This window comes from Puccinia triticina, chromosome 12A, assembly GCF_026914185.1.
Source record: "Puccinia triticina chromosome 12A, complete sequence".
NCBI lineage: Eukaryota > Fungi > Basidiomycota > Pucciniomycetes > Pucciniales > Pucciniaceae > Puccinia > Puccinia triticina.
The window spans coordinates 37,337-56,139 of NC_070569.1; the positions used below are offsets into that span (position 1 = coordinate 37,337).

The 18,803-nt window shown below is 49.5% G+C and overlaps 6 protein-coding genes across 6 annotated transcripts; 2 read left to right on the top strand and 4 right to left on the bottom strand.

The window, feature by feature from the left end:
- Window positions 1-5,240: 5,240 nt before the first annotated feature.
- On the top strand, window positions 5,241-5,669 carry PtA15_12A4 (uncharacterized protein; the record flags this gene model as incomplete). Its single annotated transcript, XM_053162115.1, has 1 exon — window positions 5,241-5,669. The coding sequence occupies one exon, from the start codon at window positions 5,241-5,243 to the stop codon at window positions 5,667-5,669; it is 429 nt and encodes a 142-aa protein (XP_053025574.1).
- Window positions 5,670-6,494: 825 nt separating this feature from the next.
- Window positions 6,495-9,586, bottom strand: PtA15_12A5 (uncharacterized protein; the record flags this gene model as incomplete). The annotated part of the gene is made up of 10 exons (XM_053162219.1): window positions 6,495-6,685; window positions 6,779-7,100; window positions 7,186-7,392; window positions 7,473-7,721; window positions 7,840-8,332; window positions 8,425-8,598; window positions 8,664-8,789; window positions 8,865-9,076; window positions 9,217-9,298; window positions 9,501-9,586. The coding sequence occupies 10 exons, from the start codon at window positions 9,584-9,586 to the stop codon at window positions 6,495-6,497; spliced, it is 2,142 nt and encodes a 713-aa protein (XP_053025575.1).
- Window positions 9,587-10,175: 589 nt separating this feature from the next.
- Window positions 10,176-11,747, bottom strand: PtA15_12A6 (uncharacterized protein; the record flags this gene model as incomplete). The annotated part of the gene is made up of 7 exons (XM_053162230.1): window positions 10,176-10,287; window positions 10,359-10,674; window positions 10,755-10,848; window positions 10,963-11,028; window positions 11,126-11,243; window positions 11,308-11,418; window positions 11,494-11,747. The coding sequence occupies 7 exons, from the start codon at window positions 11,745-11,747 to the stop codon at window positions 10,176-10,178; spliced, it is 1,071 nt and encodes a 356-aa protein (XP_053025576.1).
- Window positions 11,748-12,819: 1,072 nt separating this feature from the next.
- Window positions 12,820-13,651, bottom strand: PtA15_12A7 (uncharacterized protein; the record flags this gene model as incomplete). The annotated part of the gene is made up of 3 exons (XM_053162241.1): window positions 12,820-13,227; window positions 13,324-13,518; window positions 13,589-13,651. The coding sequence occupies 3 exons, from the start codon at window positions 13,649-13,651 to the stop codon at window positions 12,820-12,822; spliced, it is 666 nt and encodes a 221-aa protein (XP_053025577.1).
- A 578-nt stretch (window positions 13,652-14,229) lies between these two features.
- Window positions 14,230-15,446, bottom strand: PtA15_12A8 (uncharacterized protein; the record flags this gene model as incomplete). Its single annotated transcript, XM_053162252.1, has 5 exons — window positions 14,230-14,237; window positions 14,307-14,532; window positions 14,645-14,758; window positions 14,841-14,984; window positions 15,063-15,446. The coding sequence occupies 5 exons, from the start codon at window positions 15,444-15,446 to the stop codon at window positions 14,230-14,232; spliced, it is 876 nt and encodes a 291-aa protein (XP_053025578.1).
- Window positions 15,447-15,525: 79 nt separating this feature from the next.
- On the top strand, window positions 15,526-18,678 carry PtA15_12A9 (uncharacterized protein; the record flags this gene model as incomplete). The annotated part of the gene is made up of 5 exons (XM_053162263.1): window positions 15,526-15,698; window positions 15,761-17,674; window positions 17,737-18,097; window positions 18,192-18,361; window positions 18,540-18,678. 5 exons carry the CDS (start codon window positions 15,526-15,528, stop codon window positions 18,676-18,678), a joined length of 2,757 nt encoding a protein of 918 aa, XP_053025579.1.
- Window positions 18,679-18,803: the final 125 nt, after the last annotated feature.

Genomic DNA, 18,803 nt, shown 5'->3' on the forward strand with positions numbered 1-18,803 from the left:
AAATGACGAGATCTAGATTAGATACATATTTCAAAAAAATGAAACAAAAAATCATACACTTCGAATAACGATCATGATTAACGACAATGATGACAAGGGGTTACATACATATTTATATCTTGATGATCGGTTTATTTAGATATCTTACTGTGTGTTCGGCTTCCATCTTTTTGGTTTTTGATTGGTGTTGAAGAAGGATATAGATCTATATAGGTGATCACATATACAAGAGCTCGGGCCCCATCTTTAGTTCGGATAGATCTCTCATTGGCCTATACAGCATACACCTCACTAACCTCATCCAACCTCTTAAAAATGCACACTCTCACCTTTATACGCCATCACCATCTTTCTTACTTTATGTATTCATCATGTTCCTTGTTTTATATGAAATCAAGTAGTGTTGTGTTTTAAACTTTATAGAATGTTGGTGTCTTTTGTTTTCTTTGTTGTGTATATGTTTAATCATCTCTTGTGTAACTATATAAAGAAATTTAACGCTCAAAAATGAAACTGCAGAAAGGACATTTGCACAACAAATCAGGGTGGCTCAAAATTGAATTTTACTGACCTTTATAAACAAGATTGTGGAATTTTGGCAAGCTTTCCATGATTCAACTTGAAGCACGCAGCGCGCCAGATAACAAGCCGATTTCAGCGCCAAAACGGCCCTTGAGGGCTCGTTATCACGTTATCCAAGCAATAACGTAGCGTAACGGCGTCGGAAAAAGACCCATTCCGCTAACCATGAGGTGACATCAAGCAACAATGGCTGTCACTCTTTTCCAGCTCTGGTACTGCCACAACTAGGCTACAATGGCCCCTTTTTTTCCTACAGGGGGCTGTACATGTGGCTAACTGTGCAACTGGTGGGTAGCTCAGTGGACTTAGGCTGATGTTACCTGTAGTCCAGTGAAAATTTATTTTTCCTGGTGAAATGGCCCATTACTTGTAACTAAATGGGGCGCAGTGGATAACACAGGTAGTTACGTTACACAAATAACATGGTGTCAAATAAAAAGCGGGACGTATAGGTAAAGTTGAGTGTCCGCCTTCCTTCTAGAATAGTTCCAGGCTTGTTTGGTAGTCAGCACTGAAACTCTGCAACGTACAAATCCCTTCAGCACTCCTCCGTGAGTCTGATATGATCCGCCTGGTCTACAAAGGGTTCAACTGCTCCGCTTCTGCGCGCAAGAACTCCACAAAGGTATGATTTTAGGGTAGGTAAAAACTCTCCGCACACTGTAATCCGCAAAGTAAAACACCAGAAAAACAGCTACTACAATGTTGGTACCGTAAGAGCAGTAAGTAGAATGCTCCAATATAGTGAGAGAAAAGCCGTCCCATATCCCCCACTCTCTCCGCCCCGCAATCCTCCATTCCCACCCAACGTTGTCCGCATTCCCCCTTTCCCAAACTAACAAACTCCGCCTGCATTGCCTCCCAGCCTAGTACATCTCCAACGCCTGTTCTCCTGCACCCTGCGACTAGCTTCCGGAGTTAGTCTCTACCCAGCGCTTCCACCCCAAAGTCATCCGCTTCCGCTGCCCCGGTTCACCTAACTCCGCGCCCCTACAAGTCCGTCTGTGTGCTTGATATGCCGCAGTCCTACTCTGACTCTCAGCTAAATCTCCGTCTAGGCCATGGCTCAAACCAGCAATGGGCCACTGCACTACACTAACGTTATTGGAAAATAACTGTTAGTGTAGCCACTTTATTGACTCCCAAATTCATGTTATTTGTTATCTGAGATACAAGTATCCAAACTAACAATAACAACAATAACAGGCCTTTTATTGCTACTAACAGGATACAACAACAGTTATTGCTGTTATCCATCACTATTTCCTGGGCAAGTTCCTGTATTGTTAGCAACACAAAAAACAAGATAACAGAAAATGTTGTTATTGTTAGCTGGTTTTGGCTAAAATACACTACACTAACAAATAATGTTAGTGTCTTGGCCCACCGTTGCTCAAACCCCGGTTCCCACACCCGTGTTGGTCCCCCAGTCTGTGCCCGCCTCCGCCCGTTGACTTTCTGCATGCTTTTGTTTGGTTGTACATTCAAGGTTCCCTCAGCAGCATATAAGCACACATGCTTTTCTACTCTCTAAGGAATGCACAAGGTTTCCAATGGGCTCAGCCGCCCCCGCTTTCCGGCCATGCTGCTTTGTGGGCATTCTCTGATGTACCACCTATTTATACACCACGGGCCGTCGCGGACGTTGATCGGACATGTATATGGACATGTTTGCGGATGTCCAGCTCTGGCGCTGCAGGAAACATCCACTGGATGCCACTTGCATTGCGCGATGGCGGACGTCCCGCCAGAATGCATCCGCTGGATGAAATGAAAACGTCCACCGGATATCAGCCACTATCACCAGGTTGGAAAAAAAAATGCAGGAAATCCATCTCTGTCCTGGTGTATTCCCTCACTCGCGCTCGTCGCGGGGGGGCACAGTGTTTGGTGGATAGGTGGGAACACGTGCGGGGGGGTCGAAGGGGGGCAGGAAGAAGGGCATAGCCTGAGTGGGGATCAAACACCAACCTGCTTCCCCGGGGTTCGCGCTCGCGGGTCGCAGTGAACAGTGTCCACAACCAGCTGCGACATCATGCCTTTAGTGCAAGGTCTCTAAACGCAATCTATATAGGGTCAAGTTTGCAACGGCAGACACTCTTGCCACCCAACAGGCAGCTGAACATCTTGGACTGTCGAAATCTAGACAGTACAAGATGCAGCCATTGGAGACTTGTTCCAATGGTTGAATTGATAAATTCCTTCGGTCACTCCAGCTCGGGTGTCCGATGGATAGTGAGTTATGGTGTCCATCGGACACTCTTGATCAAGAGTGTCTGATGGACAGTGGTTTTTGGTGTCCATCGGACACTCTGGCTGGAGTGTCCGATGGATGCTGAGCTTTGTGGAACATCAAGATGTCCATCGGACACTCTCACTTGGGAGTGTCCGCTGGACGGTGTTTTTTGATGTCCAGTGGACATTTCCGAGTGCTGAGCATCACTTGGACGCTTCCAGAAGCGTCCAAGTGATGCTCAGTGCCCCTCGCGTCCGCTGGATGCCCTCCGGACATCCTCTGGACATATCTCAGTGAGAAACGTCCGCGGGATGCAGGGCATTTCCAGGAATGCGCCCCGTGGTGTACCACCACAACGGATAACACAACGTAACGTAACTACCCACCATTCATTGATTGGGTATTCCTGATCAATATTTACAACTTCTCATTTTTAAAAAAAATAAAATGTATACAGCTTAAAATGTGTCCTAAAGTTTTTTCAAATATCAATTGTGAACCTTCCTATCACTTCAAATCAGGAAGAAGAAAAGAAAACTGAGGTCAACTGTCAAGCAGCATAAGGAAATGATCTATTCCTCTGCCAGCTGAAGACCCAGAAAAAAACAGAGCCAGGAATCAACAATGTAAGGTGATGCTTAATCATGGTGCATCAAGGAATAGACAGGTGTTTCTTCTGTGTTCACCAGCCTTGATGCACAACCATTAATAATCTAAGAATTTTGTTTCTTTGTACTTTCTTTCTTTTGCCTGGATTGCTTCACAAATTCTTGCATGGGAACATAGAATTCCTAGCAGTAGATTGTTCCAGCTCCCCGGCTTTTGGTTCTTGATTGCACATATCTTGCCTTGAACAGACCCATTGGCTGCATGTCAATTGACTCCAAGCGTGTGAGAAATCTTTAAGCACAATCAAGTATGTTGCGTGGACTAGAGAGGATTTCTTGCCAGAATTTGAGTTGCAACTGTTGGTGCAGTGCAGAACTCTTGCTCTTCTTAGACCTGTTCTTCCGCTTTTAATTTCGACCTTTTGGCTCCACTCCGAACTTTCCGGATTGCGCCAATACTTGCAGCGGATTGGAAGAGCAGTATGTATGATGCAATTCCTCTTTCTTTCCAGAAAGCAATTCAGCTCACAGATTCTCCGACCGAACCCTCTAGACCAGGGGACAACTGTGAGGGCATACATCGACCGTTTGGCAGGGCATGCCGGCCACCCCTCGCCCTCTGGCACGACGGGCATTTGTGCGTGACGCCCACCTCACCCCCTCTGAAGAAGTGGGAGTTAGGGACAACGCCGCAAGTGAAACTCGTGTCCTAGGGCGAAAAGTAGAGCGGCTTCTCGCTTTGAAATTGAGCTCACCCGATTGTTAGACTCACTTTCAGGAGTATTCACGAACCATCCCAACTGAACTTCTCAGAATACTCGGTCCTTTTTATAATTCCGGTATCTAAATAGAAACTACCCAACGCTGTGTTGTTGATGATAAGTCATATCTGATGACACTGCAGCCTGCTTGACGCGGCAGAAATAAAGAAATATAAGCTCTTGGTAGCCGTGCCAACTTAGCGATCGAATCCAATCATACAGTTGACGCTACTGGCCTTGGAGAGGTTTATGACAAGCTTATTGTAGCAACCAAATCAAACGCTTCTTAAGATTATCTTTTCCTGTTGTGTTTGGATGGAAAGCTGAGAGAATAATTTTAAACATAGCGGCTGGTCTTTGAAAGCGTATGATGAGATCGACATTGTGGTAGCAGCCAAATGGCTCGCCATGTTTGGATCGATGGATAAGAGAAGAAAATCAAAACATAGGTGTGCGGATGAAGAATGATCAAATGGAAAAAAACCAAAGATGCACTAGGTCACAAGACCTTGCGATGTTTTGGGATGTTTTCTCTATCAGCGATAATGTCGATTGAGAAAGGGTATTTCCCTCCTTGGCTTCAGTGCCCTGGGGTGTTTCTTGGTCCGAAATCTACCAAATCTTCTTTGCTTATCGAGTTGACCGCTGCCCCCACCAATATATAAAGAGATATATTATCCTCATCAATTCCCTCCACCAGAGCAAGAAATCAATTCCAGTTCAAACCCAATCAACACATACACTACTATTCGCTTTGCACTGCTTTCCAGAAGGTAAATTCCATCTCTGGGTATCATCGAACACATTGTTTTGCATCACACTCACTGCTCATGCCCCGGCCTTTAGTAGCTTTGTCGATCTAGTGCAAGTTTTTCGACTGCAACGGCCGGCCAAGAATCACTTCCTTGGAAGAAACTAAACCGTTTGACGAAAAGGTATGTAATTTTAAGAGATGATGAATTCAATTGACGGTGTTTTTGCTGATTGATCATTCTTCTCAATCCACGACATTTCCTGTGGGGTCAACGTCGTCCGAAACCTTACCAGCCCAGAATGTCTGATTTACACGCTATCTCCACCACTCTCGGCGAACAGCTAATGTCAGAGGAGCCTTCCTTCTGGTGCCACAACAAAACGTTCTGGAAGACTTATGACGCCTATGTGTACGCGTACAACTATCACGTCAACAAACAACGCGAGGCAAGCAAAGAGATCAACTTCGTCGAGGCGGTCAGGATAGCCATGTACGACGTCTTTTGCGAGAGGTGTACCCAGCGTAAAGCGATGAGAGATGCTATCCGCGCCGACAAAAACTTCCTTAGCGGCAGACATCAAAAGCCCGATATTTTGTCTTTTCCGCGCACTCCGGCACGTGACGCCCTCTACGAAAACTGGCACCGCTTCGCTCAAACTGTCGCCTGGACTTGCTCAGACATCACTCGTAACCATATCAGTGACTATCAAAACAGACCTGCAGTGTAAACTACTGTGTATATACCTCCGCCTTAAAATTGCCCACTGGATCTTGGGAAGGAATTTTACTAGGATTGATCCGAATCATTCCACCCTGACCCGCTCAGATACAGAAAAGTCCATGTATGCTGTGAATTTTTCAATTTGTTGATTGCTATAGTATAGCCTGTGTCTCTTTTAAATTGGTTATTTGTCATGTTTGGGATATTAGTATCTGATACATTGAGATAGCGTATATGACTAATGATTTGTACTTTGAGAAAATAAAACAAGTCTTCTCCACATTTTGTTTCTTCGTGAAAGTTGAGACAATATTGATGTCTTGACCTGGCATTGTGCCAAATATGTTTTTCAGGTAGCCTTCATTGAACTTGATATGTGGACCATTCATGCAAGAGAATTGAGATCCGCCAAACATATGTTCTCAAGGTTGGCTACCTGACCTAACTTGAGCTTCCCGATGGGATGAGGGGTGCAGAGGGCCCCGATGCAAAGCATCTTCTAGGACCCTTTCCCAATGAAGGTTGCGCTTCAAGACGGCCTAGGCTGTACCAGGGTCCTGCGGAGCGAAGGACTTGTGACAAGTCAGTTGGCTACACGGTTATGGTTTGCCGACTGATTTAACCCCCGGGCGTGGGATGTTGACATGCTAGTAATGCTGCATTGTATGTATGCTTGAATACAACTTGATCGAATACACGATGCGGCCACATGGAGGAAAACTGGTGCGATATGAGAAGACTGAAGCAGACATACAAATGGACAGAAATGGAACATAAAGGTAATTAAAAAAAATCTATTGCTCAAATCCTATCCGTTGAAGTGAATAGCGGTCTAAGTATGATGGGGAGATGAATAGTAACCCGGGCCTATCAGTTCTTCGGCTTTGTATTTCCCGGCCTCGATTGCTTTGATCCTGCAGATCAAGTCATAATTGATTTCACTAGTCACTACACTATCTCGTTGATACGCAGGATGTTCTTGGACAAATTTCCGGATGTAAGACGCAGTGGTCATCAACCGTCCTAGGTAATTTACGTTTGAATCAAATCAGCGATTCTGATAAAGCAAGCGTAAATTGACTCGAGCAGGTGAACTGCGAATTTATGGAGACTAACCGCTTGCACGAGCACTGATGAAACCGAGATACTTTTTGATCTTCTCTTTGACTTGATCATCAGCATCACTCTGGTCCACATAGGAGAGAACAAGATGCATCAAGCCTGGATATTGACTTGATTGTTTCCCGTGGATGATTTCATCCATCGTCATTTCCTCAAACTCAGTTTGAAGTCCATCTACTTGTACCGGAGGAATCAGGCCTTTCAGGTCTATCGAGGAGGAGGATGCATTTGGTTTAGTTTGGATTTGAGTGCGGAAATGAAACAGGCTAGATCGAGCCGCATCCCGCTGTTGGGCACGACGCATGTTCTCATCAACCTGTTATGGTAGATGATTGACAAGACCAACGGTTAGAAATCTGTTTGATACAACTACTTATGTGAGGGGTGCTAAATCGACTTGCCTTGGAGAGTGGAATGTAAAAATTCACATCAAACATCAAGATCGCCCGGATCAACAACACGACAAAGATGGAATATGCCGCGTTTTCATAGTCCGTGATCTGGACTTCCATCGTTCTAAATTCTACCCTCCATCCTATATCTGATGATGCTGATGCCGACGGCGGCGGTTTGAACCGGACAGATTGCCAATTGGTCGATTGTAAATTCTGGGAGAGGCAAATCATTTGCTTTAGCCAATCACAAGTGGACAGTAACAGGGCACATTCAAGTTGAAGATTAGGCAAACCTCAAAGTGCTCCATCGTATCATCATTGAGGGACTCCAATGTTTCCGAGAAGATCACCAAGGGGTCCCGGATGAAAAGGTGTGCAATGTGACGAGCCATGATACGATCGATGCCGTTTTGGATTAATTGACTTTCAATAGAATTGTCTACAGGCGCGAGTAGATCATCGTACTCTGGTCGATGGAGGGCGTTGTCGGCAATGTACAAACTGATGCTGTCATAGCGCGACTTTGGAATGAATTTTTGATGCTTCGATGGGCGAGATGGGATTGAGGTAACGCAACGCAACGTAAGTACCAGCACGAAAAAGTATGATCTGCGGCGCAGATTCAATAGGACAGAATTCAAAAATAACAAAAATACATACTATACTATCTGCTGGACTTCTTTCAGTTTCTTTACGATCATCTACAGCACCTGAAATCACGTCCCACCGACAATCTACGTCCGAAAGAAATCCTTTAAAAATTGGTGCAGCTGCTGAAAGCGCCATCATGATTGGGGCCACTGGAGCCAGAGCATCATAAAGGTATCTTGCCTGTGTAATTGAATGTGCCTGATATGTAGTTTGAAGACAAGAACAACCCATGCCAAAGCCCATCGCGTCGAGATATATGCTATTGTCAGGTATTTCTGGAATGCTAATCTTCTCAGCGCTATGGGAGGACTGGCTGCCATTCGCTAGGGGTTTAGATGTCATAGACGATAACGTTGAAACTTCGAGGGGAACGGAAGTTTCTGGCGGCTCGACGGGTACGGTAGGGTCCCGAAATGGCTTCGGCGTGTTGATATCCGGAAACACAGGGACGAAGATGGCTACTTTTGATCCTCGGCGCTTTCTAATGTTGCGAGTCAGGGTTCTAAAGTATCGAGAGATCTATCAGAGAGCAGTCCATCACGGAAGATATTCAAAATAAGACGCAATAATGAATGAAAATTTGGGGTAACTGACGGGAAACGTATGTGTTGATTGATAATATCGTCAGGCAGATAAAGACTTTGAGCTACTGATCCACAAGGAGTGCCATATGGTACGGTAAATCCGCCTAGGGCTCCAAGCCGCGGAAAGGAAGTTAGAGTAACCAGAGATTCATTCTCTGCCAGCTTGGCTTGGATCAACTCGCGTCTGTCCATAATGCCAAGTTTTCAATATTAATGATGATCGATGAGATCTATACGCGGGAGGCTGACCTGCATCGCATGTTAAGCTCAACACGCAAACAGTCCTCTAGAGTAGCAGCGTAAGGTGCACCAGGTGTTGATTCGAGCATGTAGCGGCCATACTCCTGATGAAAGGTGGGTCTGACATCGATCTGACTAGTTGAATTTAAAATAGATTTATATCAACAATCCATCCAATGGGACATTGCAGGTCCAGAAATCGGTACGCACGGCGGCAAAGGAGCAGTGGAAGGCTGTCGGAGAGATTCTAGTACTTCTTCTTGTCTTAGGGCGAGATTCGCTTGGCGGTTAGTATGGTCCAGTGAGACCAAAAAGTACTCGATTTCGTCCCCCCACAGAGGTGGATCGTCGCTGCGACCTTGAAGATTGCGCCAAAGCCTCAGGAACTGTTGAATACCATGCTGCCGGACGTGATCTGCATGCTGAAGGGAATAATCAAAACGCTCTGTCAGATGTCCAACTTGATTCAGTATGAACATGCTAGAGAACAAACGCTGGCTGGATTACACGTGATGTGCGAATACCTGTATACGTAAATTTTAATAATTGGAGGTTAACGGACCTGTTGGGCTTCCAGCCAATCGAAAGGTGTCCCAAGTGCCAGTAAGCCCATCTCAGTGGAGGGATGCGATGGTGTGTAATATCTATCGAAACAATTTATAATTTGCGAGTTGTAGCCTGTTGTAGCTCAAGTCATGGCTCTTGAGACCCGGAATGCCGTCTTTGGTGCTTGGGATGACGCCATATGATGACATCATCACTCAAGATCTGTATGTACATATCACCACCTCCTGTGATATTCATTGCCAGCCGCAGCACTCAATTACATATGTAACCTTATCCTACCTTATCCTCCACATCATACGAATGGTGCTCTCAGCCTTCCTAAATCCTAATCCCAAGTCACCATACGTTTTAAGCTGAGACAGCATTGTTGGTCAAAGCCAGCAAGCACCAGCTATGTAATCAGCTAAATTTCCCTCATAAATTTGCACCAAGCACCCCCGGTATTTCACAATTTGCAAAAGACTGGCTGGATTGTTGTTGTCCTTTCCAAATGAGTGTAGAAGGAAAGAACTTACATATTTTTTTGAGAGAAAGCTGTCACAGATGTTTCAAATAATTATTTCACAGATTATCTGCTAGATTGGGTTAATAAGGCCAATTTATCAAGGATTCCAGCCAGATCAAACTTTGGCACAACATAAATTTTCAAGCTATACGAAAACCAGCTAGCTTCCATGAAACATCTTCAAACTTAGCTATCTGTTCCCTCAAAAAAATGATTAGTATTACCAATGAATCCTTGAGAGAACAACCAGTTTCAGGAACAGCTGAGCTGTCTATACCAATGTTTGCATAATTGTGACATGAAGTTTCTAATTGAGACTAAGATCCAAAGAATTTAAGAGGCAAGATGAGGAATCACTTTCATGAATAAAAATACACTAGTACAAAATTTTCTGTTCAGGAATCAGGACACATATTATATCAAACTGAATCATCTAATCCACCACATTGTCACCTTGTCAATTTTGTTAAAGGTCGACCGGACGCAAATTTTTGGTCATTCTCCAATACGCTTGTTGAAACTTTCCCAAGGCCTTTTGCATCTCCATCTCCGAGGATGATACTGCCACTGTTAGAAAGCGTATTAGCTTCAAGAAACCTGGAAAGAGAAAGAAAATACGAATTTTTACTCACTAGTCATCAGCTAACAGCTGGATCCCGCTAACAAAACCTTTCCCATCGAAAACACAATGGGTTCCTTTGGGCGTTGCGTCCGCCGTAAGTTTCTTCCCTAGCGTCTCCTTATCCACGCCAGCCTTCGCAGCGAGGCCAACATAGCTCACAATTGCCTGAGGAATCGTCACTTGAATGCCGTCCTGCTCCCGCGCAGAAGTTTGGAAATGTATTCGCATGGTGCCCAGGGTTTTCCCGAAATTTACCGATGGTTTCACCTTCGGCGCAAGGCCGCCACATCCAAGGATCGCACCGCTGTTGTACTTCTCAGCAAAAACTGCGGGTGTGGTTTACACATATGAGCAGAGCATCAGAATTAATCCCCCAAAGAGCCGAGGTGGCAGCCTTAATACTCACGTGGCAAGAAAAAACCACTCAATAGAAAACTTCCTCCGCTAATTCCCATGAAAAATACTTTGGTTGGGTCCATTTTGATTACCTGGGGGAGTACCTGAGTTCCAACCAAATCGGATTTGTGCCAAATTTGGATAAGTCAGTAATAAGCTTTGGTGCAACTTGAAAGCAAGTTTGTGTTTTTTTTTTGAGAAGCTCTTATAGGATGAACCTTTCTAATCAGTGCATCCAGCAATCCTGAATGTAACTCGCCATCGGTACGCCTGTTTCCGGCGCCCTTTTCGATTATCGGCCAAGGATTTCAACCAAACAAAACCAGTGACATTTGATCAGTGGATGAGAAATACGGAATTCGAGCCGTAAAGGTAGCCTACCCCGCCCCAAAACATCTTGTCATTTGGAGCCAGAGCGACGACGCCCAGCAAGCCTTCGTGCTCGCCTTTGTTTGGAAAGTCGAAGAAGGATTGGCCTCCATCTCCATGAAGCACGAGACTTGAAGAGGGGAAGGAAGTAGCGTTAGAAATGGGGCTCTGGATATCGCGCTGACGGGACTGACTTGATCCCTTTTCCTCCCGAGCTGTCAGCAGTGGCTTGTTCGGCGGAGGCCCGGATGAGCGCTCCGGCCTTGGCTGCCGGTTGGAGATCCTCATCGGATCCAGACACTTTACTGTTTTCGAGAGGTATTAAAGACGATGGTCATGAATATATTTTCTGCCACGAATCTCGAAAATTGAGAACGTACAATTGGATTGCGAATCCTTCGATCTCAGCCGTCATCGGCACAACTTTGACCTTGCCTCCGAGCCCTGCCCGCTGAGCCGCCAATGCTCTACGCTGCGCGAGCTGAGCTTGAGCCTTGGCGGCCTGCGAAGTGATTTCAAATGTCGGACTGGCGCCTCCGGCTCCTCTCTGTCGCCGACTGAGGGCGCCCCGAGACTCGGTCCTTGAGAGAGATGCGAACAGGATGAGCATCGAAAGTAACGATACTCGCATCATCTTCAGTTGCTTCAAGACGCTTCAAAAACAAAAAGCCGTTCCAACTCTTCAGATATATCCCCACCGTCGTGCTGAAATCGTCCACAGTCTGATCTTCGTGAAATTCGTCGTGTTTCTCTTCCGAGTTGGATCAACCAACTGCTCGACAAAAAGCAGGAAATAAGGCAAATGGACAAGGTCGCAAAGGCTTTGTTGACGAAGCTCTGCTTACAGAGATGGGCGCCCGCGTTCGTTGATAAATGGTTCCGGAACCTGGTGAGAGTCTTAGGGCCTCAGGGAGGAAGTGTGTTGGTACTTATTATTCAGTTGACGATTAATGGGCCCATCTAGAGCTCGGGTGCACTCTTGTTGGAGTGTTCATTTGCTGGACTTTGAGCAACACAAGTGCTCGGCTGTTCAGTAATCCGCCGACCGAAGAGACTGCTCCAGGACACCTTCCGGGCACGTTTACGATACCCGTCTCCGTGGCGACTACGGTGTGAATGTGAGTGGAGTTGGTATGGTAATGGACGCGGTCAATAAATATGTCTTGCCAGTCACAACTGAGCCGTAATTATCAGCTGGGCGGGCCCCCCTGCTTGTGCGTCGATCCCATCATCTCCCATTCCTATAATCATTGAGTCGACGCGCAGGTTACATACTCGAGCGGAATCGATGATACATACGATGTGCAAAAGCTGGCTGCTTGGATTGGTCGTCGTCCGGGTTGCCAATTCATTTACCAAGAAAATATCCAAGCTGAGAAACTACTGCCGCCGGATGGATGTTGTGCTCCTCTCGATCATCTGGGCTTCTCCCGCTTAAAGCAGCCTCTCTGGAGCTGTTGGACACTCTCGTGGAGAACGGTAGTGGGTTTACCCGAGACAGGTTTAGGAAAGGGAAAGTGACTCGCAATCATCACAAGAACGCCAAATCAAAAAAAAAGGAGGGGAAATCGAGATTACAGTGGAAGAAATTCACAGGGATGGATTAAGCAGGAGAACAAGCTTGTCGTTTTTTTTTTTGTCTGGCTGCAGGGAGCTTCCGATCGGAAAGGGATTGACTCTGTACGTCGTACTGTATGTAATATGAATCAATACCTGGAGCGATGGTTTTTCCGATGGAAGCCGGGGTCTTTGAGCGAGGAGGGAGGATGGTCGACGAGGCCGAACTTCTCTGCGCGTTTGCGCTTGCGGGCCTCCCACTCGAGGTCGGCGGGGGCCGTTCGGGCGATCGCGGCGGCCTGCTTTCCGTCGGCGAGCGGCTTGTCGAGCGCGACGGGGAGGAGGGCGTCGGGGGGCGGGATGCCGAAGCGCTTGGCGCGGAGCTGCTTCTTGAGCTCGTCCGGAGCCGCCGCCACCGCCACCGTCGTCGTCGTCGTCGGAGGAGGAGGATTGGCGCCGGGGTCTTCGAGGCCGAAGCGTGCCGCGCGTTGTCTCCGCTTCTCGCGCTCGGCCTCCGCCGTCTTCTCCTTCTCACCCTCCATCGAGCTCGCTGCGACCTGCGCAGAATGCGTGTTGTTGTTGTTGTTGTTGGTGTTGTTGGTGGTGTTGGTGACTGGCTCGAGGGGCTTGGCGACGCTGGTTGCAGGGGGGACAGCAGGGGCGGATGCGGGGGGCGCGTCTCCGGCGGAGGTTGATGGGCCGGGCGGGTTGGAGGAGAGGGTGAGGTCCTTGCTCGGCGTAGGCTGGGGGGTCGAGGAGGTCTGGACGGCCTGGAAGTGGGCCAGCAGACGGTTGACGAGCTCGCCCTTGTTCCCGGAAACCGGCAGACTGTTTTGCGAGCAGAGCGCCTGTCCAACACTCCTCTCAGCAGTCAGCTCGTCATCTCTCAGCCTATCGTACAGATGGGGGCATATCCACCTTCAGTTCCGTCACTTTTGAAGCCGAGAGTGCGGCTTTGTTCGGGGTTTCCACTGGGGCCATGGCGCGATTCTGTTTGAGCACGCCGTTCGTTCGGGAACAGAGAGAGAGAGAGAGGGGTGCCTGTGTCGTATGTAGTGAGGATGTTTTGATGTTGATCGAGTATATCTAAAGGTGGCGCGCCCACCGGGGGCGGGAGCCCCGCCGGCGTGGCAGAGGAGCCCCCCCTTGCTAACCCCTGGGCTCAAGACACGCGATTTGTCTTTGAATCAGCATCTGCAACACCACAGAGTTTATCATACACTAAGCCTGATCCGCTTTCTTTGTCAATCCCAGCATGCTTAGTATCAGGACTGTTTTTACCAGCTGATTTTATATGCTGTCAACCCCAGCATAGGACAGTTCTTACCAGCTGGTTATATATTTAGCCAATCCTTATTAGGCGTGTTTTTCTCAACAAACAAGCTATATTTAGTCAAGAGTGTTTTTTCTATGTTTAGCCAGTCCCGATTAGGTCGGACTGTTTTTAGCAGCTGATTGTATATATTTAGTCAAGAGTGTTTTTAGCCAGTCTTTATGAGGTAGGACTGTTTTTGATATGATTATATTCCCCGATCGAGACCAGTTAGGTTATAGACTACTCAGAAACCTAGATCGGAGAGCAGCAGCATCAGGAGTGAGTCAGTGTGTATGTTTCAGGAGTAGTGGTACGACGCACAGAACACCTGGTCGTCGATCTTGCTGATCACCCTGGCCTTCTCGAACTCGAGTTCTTCGAGGTATTTCTTCATGGCCGAGACCATCGGCGGGGGCCCGCAGAGCAGGACTTTGGCGCGCTTGCCCAGCTTGGCCGATGGCAGATGGGCGTGGATGATCTCCTTGGTGACGAACCCCTTCCCGCCGGCCCATCCCTCTGGGGGAGGGTTGTTGAGGACGTAGTAGACCTGTTGATTAGTTTTTTAGGTTTTTTAGTTTTTTTTTTTAGTTTTTTAGTTTTTTTTTTTTTTTAGTTTTTTCATAGTTTTTTTTTGTGATGAGTGTGTGGATGGAGCATACCGAGAATCGTTTGGGGTGGTTGAGTTGGATCTGGTCTAGTTCGTGTTTGAGCAGGATGTCTTCTGGGTTGACGTTAGCATAGACGAGTGAGATCTTGGTGTGGTCGTTTGGGTCCTTGGTGGCCGCCCTGATGATTTGCTGTGTGTGGGGATCAGTTTTGGGTGTGTGTGTTGTGTTGTGGGTTGTGATGACTGACTAGCATGGGTGTGATGCCCGTTCCGCCTGCGATCATGCCGATCTCTGTGCATAGGTCTCTGTGGTATTTCATCTGCCCGCGGGGTCCCTTGACTTGGATGGTGTCGCCGATGTTGAGGTTGGCGATGAGTTTTGAGATGTTGCCCTGTTCGTAGGTCTGTGTGTGTGTGTGTGTGTGTTTAGTTTTAGTTTTTGTGTTTGTTAGCAGTGGTGTTGTGCTCACTTTGATCATCAGTTCGAAGAAGCCCTTGTCGTCGTCGCTGGAGAGTGGGGTGTACATGCGCTGGATCTGTTTGCCATGGATGTCGGCCTGGATGAGGATGTGCTGTCCGATGGGCAGGCCGAGGTGCTGGTGGGGTGAGTGGAGTGCGAATCGGTAGATGGCTGTGTTGGGCGAGACGGTCTTCCTGGCCTGGAGCCGGAAGTGCTGGAGCTGGTTCGGGCGGAGTGCTGGCGGGGGTGGTTTCCGGGAGTGTCTGAGGAGGAGTGCTGCTGCGAGGAGGATGGCGAGGGCGATGGTGAGGGTGAGGGTGAGCATGATGCTGTGTTGGTTGACTGTTGAGTTTCGGTTGGGGTGATTTAAGTATTTAGTGATGATGTAAGCCATCGCTGATGATGTAAGCCCTCTTCTATCAACTCCTCCTCCTCAATCCGACTATGTACATAGCAAACACACCACCACTACGATGGCAGCAGGCGCGTTCGGCGTTGGGGAGCGGGTGCGCTGCTCGAACTCGATGGTCGGCATCTGCCAGTTCATCGGAACCATCGAACACAAGCAGGGGATCTGGGTGGGCATCGACCTCGGCGGGGAGCCAGCCTGGCGCGGGAAGGGGAAAAACTCAGGCTCAGTGAACGGGTGAGCACACAGAGGAAGCAGTGTAGCAGCAGCAGCACTCAGACTGACACTCCACCCTCCAGCGTGGTCTACTTCGACTGCCAGCCACTCTGCGGCATCTTCTTCCCCATCGCCAAAGTCAGCCCAGCCAACGACAGCCAGCCAGCACCCAGAACACGCACAAGCTCAGCAGCAACCCCACGCCCAACAAAACAGCAGCGCCCATCACTACCCCCACCCCCACTACTCAGCAGCAGCACCACATCCTACAGGAACAACTTAAACAACAACAACAACAACAACAACTTAAACAACAACTTAAACAACAACTTAAACAACTCAAACAACTTAAACAACTCAAACAATCTCACCAAATCAACCAGCAAACGAGCATCAGTCACCGCAACCACCATCCGACCCAGCTCACGAACCGCACTCAAACGACCCGAATCAGTCAACAGCCACCATGCACGCACAGCAACCCCCGAATGGGCACGCCAACGAAGACCATCCTCACGACTGAGCATCATCACCCCAACACCACCACCACCACCACCACCACCACCACCACCACCACCACCACAACTACCCACCACCTCACCAGAACAGCTCATCGAGCTCCAGCAACGCATCCTCCAACTCGAGTCAGACCTCAACCAGAAAAACCAACAAGAAGAACTCACAAACAGAGCCCAGCACGAACTCACCCAGAACAACAACCAGCTCCACGAACAGCTCGCCACACTCAACAAGACCTGCGCACTCAGCCAAGAGACCGCCACCCAACAGGCCGCACAGTTCGAGAAGGAAAGAAGCGAACTCCAGAACCAACTCCACCAACTCAGATCAGCCGGCCAATCCCTCTGCGGGGTATACGAAAACAAGATCTCAGACCTCGAAGAACTCCGGCTGGAGCAGCAGCACAAATCAGAACTGCTGGCAGAGGAACTCAAGGCGACCAAACTGACACTTGAAGAACTACTACTACACAAAAACACCCAGAACCACCCAAAATCATCACCATCATCACCCCCACCCAACAGGAGCAGCCATCTCCAAGCGATCGAGATCGACAACGAGAGTCTGCGCGCCGACCTGAAATACACCCAGGAACGGCTCTCCGAGGTACAGGATGAGGCCTACCAACTCAAGCAAGAACTGGCCCACGAACGCGAGGCACGCGAAGAACTCGCCCAAACCCACCAGCAAACCCACCAGCAGCAGATCAAGACCATCAAGACCGTCAGGGAGGAGCTCAGTCTGCTGGACAGGGAAAAGGCCGAGCTGCAGGAGAGACTCGGCCAGGCAGAGAGCCGCCTCAAGGAAACCGGGGAGACCATGGAGCAGGAACGCGCCGAACTAGAAGCCCTCAGAGCAGATCACCTCCTCGCATCCTCATCCCACCCCCATCCCAACAACAAACACCAGCTGGAGTCAGAGATGACCCACCCCAACAGCAACAACAAGCACCAGGAGATCATCAAGGAGAAACAGGCACGGATCGACTTCCTCGAGGCCCAGCTCAACCGGTACTCCTCCTCCTCCTCCTCCGACCAATCCAAGACGAACATCAGTCTGGACTCCCAGCCGATCATGGACCAGGAGAAGATGCTGGTCATCCAGAAGTATCAGCGCCTACTGCTGGTCAAGGACGAGGAAAACCTCAAGCTGCTCGCAAAACTCGAAGAGCTCGAGGAGGAGCTTGGCCATCCCATGACGAAGGCCCGGCCCATCAAGAACCACTCCCCAGCAAGGCTGCGCCACAAGACCAGCACCCAGTCACTCACCCGCTCCAGCCCCCGCCCACACAACCACCACATCATTATGGCCCGCTCGGTCTCATGCACGACCATCGACGAACAAGCCAGCGCCGGCGAACTCGCGAGGGCTAACCAACAGATCGTCGGCCTCAAGGTCATCGCCAGACAGGCTAACGAGGAGCGGAGCAAGCTCGAGAAAATCACCACCGAGCTCAAGGAGGAGGTCGAGGAACTCAAGTAAGCTGCCTCTCTCTCTTACTCCACAATATCTTCACAGGAGACTAATAGGCTGGGCACAGACGAGATAACCGGGTATTGGAGCAGAAGCTGGCCGGCTTGGTCAAACCGGGAAAGACGGCGTGTCCGTCGAGTAGTCGGATGAGGTCGGAGACGATCGGGCCCACCGGGCGCAAATACTCCCTGCAGCAGCTGGGCATCGAGAACGAGGTGGGCCTGCTGACGGAGATCGGCAACCACCAGCCGCAGAGCGGCTCGTCCACTCCGATGGCCGCCCGGGACCACCAGGCCCCCACCGGCGACATCGTCCTCGGCGACTACAGGAAGGTGCGCAAACTCGAAGCCGAGGTGGACGCGCTCAAGTCCCAGCTCGTCTTGCTCGACTCGAAACACGCTCGGGACGTGGAGGCGCTCAACAAAGAGGTCCGTCTATGTTCTCCTCCTCTCTCTGTACCCCCCCCCCCCCCCCCCCCCAAAAAAAAAAAAAAAAACTCAAATGGTGAGCGTGGGACGACAGGTCAGCGAGCTGGAGGCCATCATCGAGTCCAAGATCTTCCAGGAAGAGGCCCTCGAGGAAGAGGTCGAGCGGCTGACGGAGCGGCTGCAGCGGCTGGCGGCGCCCGACGGCCGTCCAGGCGACCGGGGCGGGTCCGAGCGAGCAGCCGCCCCGGAGCGCGAGCGCGCCCTGTCGGCCGGCGCCGGGCTGCACCGGCGCAGCTCCAAGACCTGGCGCCGCCGGCCCACCGCCGCAGACCCTGGCCCCGCCGGCCCCGCTCCGCGCTTCTCCGGGCTCAGAGGCCTCGCGGAGGAGGAGCCTGTCCTCGACAGCGACGACGACGACGACGACGACGACGACGAGCTGCAGCCCCCGGATGGCCCCTCTGGCCCTTCCTCCTCTGTTTCTGTCGACCCCGGCCCGTCGGACGAGCCGTGCGAGCTGTGCGACCGGCCCGGCCACCAACTCGACACCTGTCCCATCTTCGCCACCGACATTTAACCCTTAACCCTCTTTCTCTCTTTTTCTTTTTTATCGGAACCGCTTGTATTACCATCTCGCGCTCCTCTATCTGTCGCCCCACCCCCTCCGCGTGTCTGTTGTTGCTTTATTTATACATGCATATATATGTCG